The 10,314-nt window shown below is 43.1% G+C and overlaps 1 protein-coding gene across 2 annotated transcripts; it reads right to left on the bottom strand.

Annotated features, from left to right (window-relative positions):
• Positions 1-3,058: 3,058 nt before the first annotated feature.
• C11H11orf87 (chromosome 11 C11orf87 homolog) lies at positions 3,059-10,061 on the bottom strand. Of its 2 annotated transcripts, none has more exons than XM_047515940.1 (2): positions 9,942-10,061; positions 3,059-8,809 (listed from the first exon to the last, which is right to left on the bottom strand). In XM_047515940.1, exon 2 carries the CDS (start codon positions 8,548-8,550, stop codon positions 7,933-7,935), a length of 618 nt encoding a protein of 205 aa, XP_047371896.1. In that variant the 5' UTR covers positions 8,551-8,809; positions 9,942-10,061; the 3' UTR covers positions 3,059-7,932. The 2 variants fall into 2 exon arrangements, with proteins under 2 accessions (XP_047371896.1, XP_047371898.1); XM_047515942.1 differs by lacking the exon at positions 9,942-10,061 and adding an exon at positions 9,007-9,067.
• Positions 10,062-10,314: the final 253 nt, after the last annotated feature.

Here is a 10,314-nt window from a genome sequence, read left to right as displayed (position 1 = left end):
TCCCAGGTAAAGTAGCAGGAGGTGGGGTGTATAGTGAGGATTATTTGCAGGGCTGACATGAATTACTCCCATTCTCAGATTCAAATACTTACTAAGGCTTTTGCTCTCCAAACCACTTGATTCAGGAAAAAGTTGCAATGCAAGGTGGTCCAATTGTAAGTCTTTTTTTTTTTTTTTTTTGGAGAGAGGTGTTATTGTTGGATGTTGTTATTGGTGGGTGTGTGTGTGTGTATGTGTGTGTGTGTTTAGTTTGGAGATGGGATCTTCCTATGTTGTTGCTCAGACTGGCCTGTACCATCATGCCCAGGTCAGTGATTAAACATTCTGATGGGATCAGAGATCCAAGGGACTCTGAGACTAGTAAATACTTTAGCAAATCTCTCTAGTTCTACTAGGGGGAATCTTGACTAGGGAGAGCTACTGCAGTTTCTTATTCCCACTAAGAAAGTAATGGCAATGGAATGATCGTAGTGGTAAACAGGCACCTATAAAGTTCCTGTCTTCCATCATCTGACTAGGGCATATTAAAGAATCCAGAAATTCCCATTTGGCTCAGGTGAGTGGATCCAGGGATGACTAGAATACAGTAAAACAGCAAAACCCTGTATCTGGAATAAGAAGACAAAGGAGACTTGCATTTTAAGACTATGTAAAAATGTCCAGAATCCTGGGCTGCAATGGTGGGTACTAGAAGAGACATCTTGTATCATAGTAGTCACCAGTTCAGGAAGCAGACCAGTCTCTAACCCAACTCAACAAGGATTCCTTTAACACTGCATAGATCTGAGGAAGCTTCCTTCTCTGCCACCATGAGATAACATAAATCATACCAAGATACTAGCTTGGAAAGGAGCAGAGGAAAGGGGAAAATTGAGAATTTTCTTAAAGGGGATACCCAGCAAAAGTTCCTTAAGATAGGATAAATTATAGAAAAAGAGAGTAGCAACATTTGCTTTAAATATCTGTATGTGAAGAGTGAATATTTTTGCCACTTCAATGAATCTAAGCACCTCAGTACAGCGAGGCTTGTAAGGGTCATCCTAGGATTTAAAGACTGTGAATGCAGAAAATTTATGTACCATGGAGTTATTACAAACCCCTAGGCTAAAATTAAAAATCCTGAGTCAAGATCATGACTCAGGAAGATAAAGGATTTTCAGATGCAAATACAGGATGGTCAACACAAGGCAGAAAAGAAAGGTTAAGAAAAGTTATCACTAAAGCCCCTTTTTGTTCTTAAAGTTTTAAAAAGTAGAGCTACTTTTTCAGAGAGGGAAATCCAACACTACCAGAACATTTAAAGTTTGGGACATATTTGGAGATGATAGAAGATATTGAACTTCATCAATTATTCAGAAAAGGAATATATAGCTAATATTTCATAAATTAAGTCCACCCAGGGAGATAGAAAGATGTAGGGAACTGATTCATCCCAGTTTATAAGAGTAGGTTAAGTTAATATCCATCATTGAGCTAAATAGCTGAGTTTAAAAACTGTAAACCTCTTGGGAGGTTTACAAAGAGGACCATGGGTAGAAATTGGTTCTATCACTAATCTGTATTGGCTACTATCTTTAGGTAGAGAGTTACTTGTCCCCACTCCTGTAGTCAATTTCCACTAGAAATTCATCTCAGTTCAAGGGAAGCATTTTCTGCACATGATCTATAGTTTCTAGGATAAAGTAATAAGCCACTATGGGGAAAAGGTTGTCCCTTCTTGGAGTCAGAATTATGATTTGAAAATTTCATTCAGTAGCCAGAATTTTTAGCCTGATTTAGAGGGATTGAAGTTAGTGGGGCAATACATACAAGATAACTATCAAACCCTTGGGGAAATGGAAGGAAGACCCTAATCATGAGCCTATGTGCTTTGTGGGAAGTGAAGGTTGACAAGGGTGGCATGATATATTTCAAATATGGCCTAATTTAGAGTGCCTTATCAGTAAGCATATCTTTTTGTTCCTATACCCTATCCAACTGCCATTAAGAGTTCATCACAAGGTCAACGTCAGGAAGAAGGAGAATAAGTTCATCACAGAAGTGGAAAACAATCCATAGTAGGAAGAGTCTTAATAGATAAAAGGGACATTAAGAGAAATACCTGCTTTTTGAAGTCTAGAGTAATTTTGACAAAAGACAGAAAAGAAAAATGAGACAGGCGACGATAAAGTTTTCATGCTTCTCCTCTCCATACATGGAGCCAAAATGAGGGTGATGGTATATAGTAAATATATAATCAGTTTTGGAGATAAGTGGCAATCTTGCACACACACACACACACAAAAATTAGTCTACAGCTATGTGACTTCAAAAGAATGCTTCCTGCTTGGCACCAACATGATGCAGAAGTAGCAGAGTTGAGGTGGCAGGTGGTGAATCAATTCATTATCCTGAGGCAGAACCCACAGTTTTCAAGGGTGGATGTATAGTATGCAGGGCACACAGAAGTTCCTGTATCTCCAAGAATGGGCAACATGTGAGTACATTAGGAGACCTAGGGGTGACAGGGTCAGGATACATAGATTCTTGTGGATAGTCACTTTGAGACTGGGGACAAAGGTCCAGGGTCTAAGATTGCAATAGTGTCAGCACAAAAGCTAGATTGGACAATAGCACCTCTGACTAGGGAGCAGACCTGACCAACTGCTTCTCAGCAGAGTTCACCTGGGAGTCATCATAATTAATGAATCTGAGGCTTCCCTTCTCCCTAGTGCCACAAAGTTATGTCAACCAAATCCTTCCTTGACACTCATGGTTATATTAGGGAAATGCAGGCAGAGGAAATATCAGAACCTAAGCATATGTCCTCAAGAGCCTAAGCAGCTATCCAAAGGGGTTATTTACTTATCAAACTGGATTCAATTTACTGTATAGTAAAATTTATACATACCCCATTTCTGAGATGCAGTTGGTTTGTGAAGAAGAGCAGATGAGTTATAAAATTTTTAAATGACAGTTTCTCTTAGAAAATTGTATCTAAAGATAATAGAATAAATTCTGTAACCCTATTATATTATGAATTAATAACAAAATAGTGTCCAAAAGGCCAATTAGCAAGAAAACTTTTTTATTGATAGAAAAGCAAAACAAATTTTTCATGAATTCTAATATTTTTTAATTCTACCTATTGGATATGTTCAAGTTCAAAAATCAGTTTTTCTACTGTTGCTGTGGTTGCAGTCACTTTTGTTATTGTTAATCTCTCTATCGTAATAACCCGATGCAATCACAAGTCTCAGGGTAACATCCCTGCCTCAGAGAAGTAAAACTACTTTGATAAATCATTGTCCCCACTTAAAGCTAATTAAACTCTTATTCTTAGTTAAGCATTCCTACATGGCACCAATTGAATTATTAGGCTGATGACATTAATATGTGCTGATATCAAGCATATAAGCTGCTTCTCAGATGTTACCAAATAAATTTAAAAACCAAATTAGAATCAGATTTATGTTCAGTCCAATGATTAAATACCCTCATTTAGAGCAATTCATTCTTATACAAACTGAAACATCTGTGAGCCACAATGACTAGTTCTAAAAAAGAATAAGTGGCTTTTCAGATTCAAATTCAAAGTCCAGATTCACATGGGAATGGATTCAAGGAGGCTAACCAGGTTGGATTAAAGTTTCTGGCTCTAATTTAGCTCATAACTTCCACTTAATATCAGCTAGCTATTGCTTAGCTATCACCCACAGAAAAGCATTTAAAGCATATGTCTGCACATTGGAAAATTAATTTTAGCCATTATCTAATTAATTCAATTGATACAGATAGAAATGGTGGAAAAGTCAGATGCCAAACAAGTTTTTTTAAAGCTAATTGGTCCATATCTTCCAAAAACTACTTGTCAAACTAAACAAATAATTGTCATATTTTCACTTTACCTTTAGTTATGCATATGTAAGTTATATCTCACACAACATTTAGGTTGAAAAGGAAAAGTCAAATCACAATCCAGGCTTGTGGTCTATAAGGCCCTAAGCCTCTTCTGGATAATTTTTGCATTCCACCTAGAGATTTAGACCAGATTGATATGGTCATAACTTCATTATCATTGCTACATTTGAGTCACTAACATAGGAAAGGAAGCTTATCTAATTACCAATTTCTTGAGCCAATCAGGACTCTTCTCCTTCATTAAATAAAGAGAAAGTCTTTCAGATTTGACTCCAGAGAATAAGTGCATGCATATACCTGACTTCTCAGTATCCTCTCTGGTAAAGAGGATGGAACAACTATTTGGTTTCCATCTCATTCTTGTAATGACAGAAAAGAGAATACAAAAGTCCATTGTAAATTTGTACAAAATGTAAGCATATATAAATACATATCTATGGGCGTATATAAATTCTAAAGATTATATTCATCTATGTCTTTAAGATTCAGAGTCCCATACAGTTGACATAATGGCATTCTTTCTCCAATTTTCTCATTAAAAAAAAATAAGAATCAAGCATGCCACCTTATTAATAATGAATAGCAAGTGCAGAAGTTGAGCTGTAGCTATAGGGGTTGAAGCAATTAGTATGACGGGACATCAGTAAATAAAATCCTTAAAATAAATTTAACTATTTCCAAATTACCTTTGGTTCCACATAAGTGAATACCAAAATGCCCTATTGGTAGCCTCCCAAACTCCTGGGACTGTCAACTAAGCTTTATAAGAAGCAATGCTTTTAAACAGGGTCAATACAAATTGCTTGAATATGTGCTTATTGCAATTATTTGTATGGAGACTGACTTACTGGAATTTCATATAATTCTCTTTCCTGCCCATAAAAATATCATGTGACACCACCAAAAGTTTAGGGTTCTGAGTATATTAAGCTCAGTACAACATTTGACTAACTGACTGCATCATCTTTATACAGGATACTATTAAGACTATCAAACCATAGTCAATTAATTAATGGAGAAAGGCATATTTAAAGGTGCATAAGAAAGGCATATTACAGATATTTGCCCATATTTAGAGGTATAAAGATATTTTTAACAATAAATATGATTATTTTATTTCTCTTGATCACCCTATTCCTTTGGGAAAAAATTATATAGGACATTATCCCCCACCCTAGGGTGTACAGGCTGCTCCTTTGAAGGGGATTATTATTGCATGCCTTGAATGCACTATGATTCATAAGGCCAGAACATATGAGTAGCTTCAGCACCAAGGAAATGGAATCATCATCTAGAACTGTTCATAACAGAATATCTTATTGCTTTAATAAAATGGGAAATTATTCACTGTAAAAAGTGCACCAAATAAGGGAAGAAAGTAATATCCATACACTTTAGTAGAGCTCATTGGAAATGAGGAAGCTCCCTTCTGGGTTCCTGATTCTATTCCAATTTCAAGTCCAAAAGTCATTCTGTAATAAGGTATTAAAGAACTACAGCTGGATGAGGGTAAGCTACAAAAGTTAATGGACTATCTTCCTCACAGTGCCTTAGTCATTCTGATGTACAATGTAGAGCTCTGATGCACTCGCAGATTCCCTAGTGGCCTGAAAGTGTTAATGCATTCTTTTACCTATTACTAGGAACTGACTAAGGCACTGGAGAGAACCTGGTTCATTGTTTAATACATTGTATTCAAAGATTAGACCTGATCTTCCTAACATCACAACATGGCATGCTTAAATGATGATCTTCTGTGCTTCAGGAAAGGACTTGGGTGAATAATGGGTGGTTAAAATTAAGCTTATAAAATTATTTTTATAAAAGATGCAGATTGAGCATGGGCAATTCAAGAGATGACCAAAAACAACAAAGGTAATATTTTTTCTCTGGATAAGAGCATATATGCTTGGAACTAAGACAGAAAATCTAGAACAACTAACTACTTGGGAGAGGGATGTACTTAGTGGCACTGTTGCCCTTCACCCAGCAGCATATTAAAGATGATTTTGATTAAGTTTTTTGTAGCTCATTCTCATTTGTACATTTTCTAAATATTTGAATAACCATCAAAAAGTTAGTTCCCACAAAGGGATGCCACTGCATATAATTAAGGTTGTAATATGCTTCTGGCCCCTTCTGTCATTCACCGAAAGGAAACAAAGTGGTAAATAACCATAGCCAGACTCCATTTCTAACACAGATGGGCTTGTCTGGCATTAGGAGAGAGAACAAAATATTTATATTCTTTCACTTTCTTTTCTCTTCAATGTTTTTTCCTGTATAGAGTGAAGTTAAGTCAGATTCAGAAAGAGGAGAGGCCCTCCTTTGCTGTGTTCAGATGCAGGCACAGATTTTTAACTAAACAAGCTGTAAACATTTTTATCCTGTTAGTATGTATTGATTTAACTTCTCTTGAAATTTGCATGTCCTGTCATCCAAATTGCCCAACATCCCCACAAGTCTCACCCCCAAACACACACAGTACACAAGCAAGCACACACACCACTGCCTCCAGGTGGTAACTGCATGCAGGGAGAACTACAGGCATTGTTTATATATTAACCATATTTTAATAGATGGCATTCCTGCACATCCATTACTTGTTTGTTTTCTGTTGCTGTGGTTGTTTCTGTTATTCACAAAAGAAAAAGGGAAACATATGTGTCATCTTTTTATAACAGTCTACTACAGAGTAAGGTACAAAAGAACACTTCTGGAAACAGCAGAAGCCAGGCCTGCCCCCACTGAATTCCTCATCCAGTGGTAACCATTATATCAACAGCTGGAAAGTAAGAACAAGAATATACAGTTTGGAGGACATTGTACAGAACTATAGTTTTCTTCTGTATTTGGTACCAATATAATAAATATATAACAAAGGTGCACTTGTTCTAAAAATAAAACAAACATTCTGGTTGGTTAGATACTGCACTTTCAGTACTGCACATCACCAAATACTTTTTCTTTTTACAAAAAAGGGGAACTTATGCAACGTTTAATAATAATAAAATCAATAGTACACGCTAACCCGATTGTAGAAAAAGAAGAAAGAAGCCAACCAAAAGCCAGTCCAGTCACTTTCTAAAACAGCCCCTCCTCCGCAGGCTCAACCAGAGGAAGTAACCATTATGGTGAGGCGATTTCAGCACCAGACCTGGCTGGACAGCTCCCGATCCTCTGACTCCTGAAAATGCCACAAGTCAAAGGATGTACAAGTGTGGTGGGGCAGGGAGCGAAAGCAGATTTTTTGTTTTTGTTTTTAACTCACGTAAAGATTTCAATGTACTTATGCTCGGCCAGCGAGAGACATTTCTAAAAGTAAATTAAATGCTCTGTCCTGGAGAAGGTAATGGTTAGCCAAAGAGTGAGAAGATGGCTGACTGGAGAGGGTTACCTGTCCTTAACGTTTTTCTGGGACTTTCTCTGTGGTCTCTTGCTGTCTTGGTGCCAAATGTAGACTTTTTAAAATAGTATACTATTGCCTGAGCCCAGCTGAGGGTGAGAAAAGGGGAGTAGAGAAAAGCTAAAGGAAAAGTGAACGCTGGGGTGGGGGTGAAGGGGAAGAAGGTAACTAAACTTTTAACTTGACAGCTATATACAACATTACCGGGCCCCCTCCCTTCCCTTTGCTCCTGGTGGCAATGCCTTTTATGTATTTGGTAGTTTGTGCGGTTTCTCCTCCTTATTGAGGGGGACACGGGGTGGAGAGGGAAGATGCATCCTTCATTGACAATGAGAAAATATGTGATTTGTCATGCGCTTGGATTGTGTAATTAGTAATATAATAATTACTATAAATATCAATAAAGAATTATCAGCGTTATTTCTTCTTCCGAGACTTTCCTTGCCCAATATTTACAATACCGCACAGTGCCTCGGCGGAGGAGAAACATAGTAAAAGGGAGGGCAGATAAGGAAAGAAGGAAGAGGAAAGAAGGGCAGAGGAAAATGGAAAAGGAAGGAAGTGAGGGAAGCAAGGATGGTAAAGATGGTGGAAACGAGAAAGGGGTGAGGAGAGGGGCTAGACAATCAGGACAGTACCACCGTCTGCAAAAGGCCCTCGCCAGCTGTGTCCAAACAGGAGGAGGCTGCGTGTGCTCCTTGTGGACTGGGGGCTGGCGGTGGAGGCGGAGGAGCACAGGGAACCTGGCACGGAAGACCAGGGGATGAAGAGGAGGAGGAACAGGAGAAGTTGGAGGGGGCGCAGAAGGCAGAGTCCCGGGACTGCCTCTCCAGCCTGTTTTCTTTTCCTTGGTTTTGGGCCTGACTACCTGCCCGGGACAGCCCACCTCCACCGCGGTTGCCGCTGCAATGATCCCTCTCGTATTCCTCCTGAGCCCTCTGCATCTTCCGCTTCTTCATCCTACGCTTGTGGATGTGGAAGGTGGACAGGGACAGCACGATGAGGCAAAAGATGAGAGTGACCAGGACAATCAGCACCAGCGTGGAGGAGAAGGACTGGAAGAGCTGCTGTCCCACCTGCGTGATGCAGGTACCACTGCCGCCGCCGCCGCCGCCGCCGCCGCCTGCACCCGGGCCGCGGGCACCCGTGTTGCCGCTGCCGCTAGCGTTGGGGGAAGCAAAGGTCCGGTTGAGGAGACACGGCGGCAGCGCCAGCCTCAGCTCCTTTGGAGCCCGGGCACTCATCGGCGCTGGGCTGGGAGGGGCCGGGCCCACCAAGCTTCCTCTCTTGAACACTCCGTTCCCACCAGCCAAGAAGAGGACCAAGCCCACGCCACCCAAAACTACTCCCTGGTGCCGGAGGGAGTGCGCACACCAACCAAGGACTGAGAGAGCGACTGATGGCAAGCAAGCCGACCAGGGAGTGAGCGGCGCCGGGGAAATCCTCTCCGGTCCCGCCTTGAACGTGTCTCCACTCGCCCTTTTCCTTCGCTGAGGCACCGGGCTGCAAAGACAACAAGCTTAGTTAGGGTCCCGGAGGCTGCCAAGGGGAGTGCGGAGAATGAGAAGGATCAGCCACCACCGCAAAGCGGCCCTCTGGGCATGCTGCCTTAACTGGGCGCTGTTGGTCTTCTCCGCAACCCGCGGACCCCAACCCTACCACTACTGGCAGCACACCAGAGCAGCCAGTTGCCGGCTTACTTGATCTCTGGGAGCGGGTACAAGCCGGCACCACCGAGGTGCAGATTACTCAGCAGATAAAGCAGTCTCCCTGCGTCCTCCACAACTTTCTAATTGCAACAGACAGCAGTCGCCTCAGATGGCGTTTCCTACTTCCCAAAGCATTGTCTCTCCTGTTCCCTGCGCCCCTCTTTGTGGACGTCTTCGCCTGGATCTTACCCTCTCCAGCACCCACTCCGGACCGCGGGGTGGGTTCGCGGTATGCAGTCCTTCTTTTTCGTCCCTCCCCCTCCAGACTCTTCGTCCTTAGACGGCGTTAGACCCCTAAGGTCCCATTCCCAAGGGGACACCCCTAGCATCACATCTCGCTCAGCCTCTATCCACAGCGGTGGCCAACACTAGGATCATGCCCCGTTCTTTCTCCAACCTTCTTGCCTGGCACCCGCCCCCCCATCCCACGCACCCACCCACCAAAAAAAGAGGGGGTAAAACAGCTGAAGCACCTTTCTCAGCTGAAACACATCTCCGCAAACGCCCCCTTCTTTCCCATCTCCCTGCAACCCACCACACACACACTTGACAGCATTCAGCTTCTTTCTAGGGGAGCTAGAACTGAAATGGGGAGGGTTCCCTCCTGCAAAGTTTGGGAAACGGACCTTTTCTCTGGCCTTCCCAGACCCAGTCCGTGGGCCCCGAGGCTGTTTCTGGGGACCAAGCCAGGTAGAGCCGCAGCACGCAACACAACCTCCTTGCGGCTCCCTAGAGGCAGCTGCAAACTGTTGCACTGCGGAGCAGCCAGGCGACACGCAAGCCCCGGCCGGCCGGGGCAGAGGTAGGGGCTGAAGCTATTGGCAGGGGTGCCTGCGCAGGCCGCGGGAGCTGTCCTCTTCCCCGCTCGCACCCAGCCTCCGGGCCGCCCGGTCATCCCTAGCCTTTAGCCGCCCAGCATCTCTTACCTGGAACCTCCAGCTGGCTACTGGGAGGGAGCCCCCGTTGCGCGGCTGCAGTGGCGGCTGCAGAACGCGCGGAGTGAATTCAGGGGCCGGAGACCGAGCCGCGATGCCGCCGCCGCCGCCTTCGCCGCTGCTTCAGGGAGCTCAGCTCCCAGCCTATTGCCAGAGAGTCCGGTGACGTCAGGCAGTCACCGCCAGGGCTCCAAGCCACCCCTCAGGCCCCCACCCACCCTTATACCCCAACACTTTGCCCTGGCATAAGGAGCCTCTGCCCCGTATGTTCTCAGTTCCCTGCTCTTCTGCGCAGGGGCTACCAGAAGAAACCCCCACCCCCACACTGCTATCAACCCACCTTCCGCACTCCCTTGCCTAGGAA

Source organism: Sciurus carolinensis, chromosome 11 (genome assembly GCF_902686445.1).
Source record: "Sciurus carolinensis chromosome 11, mSciCar1.2, whole genome shotgun sequence".
Taxonomy (NCBI): Eukaryota; Metazoa; Chordata; class Mammalia; order Rodentia; family Sciuridae; genus Sciurus; species Sciurus carolinensis.
The sequence above is the reverse complement of the archived record's forward strand: the minus strand, read 5'-3'. Positions and strand labels throughout refer to the sequence as shown.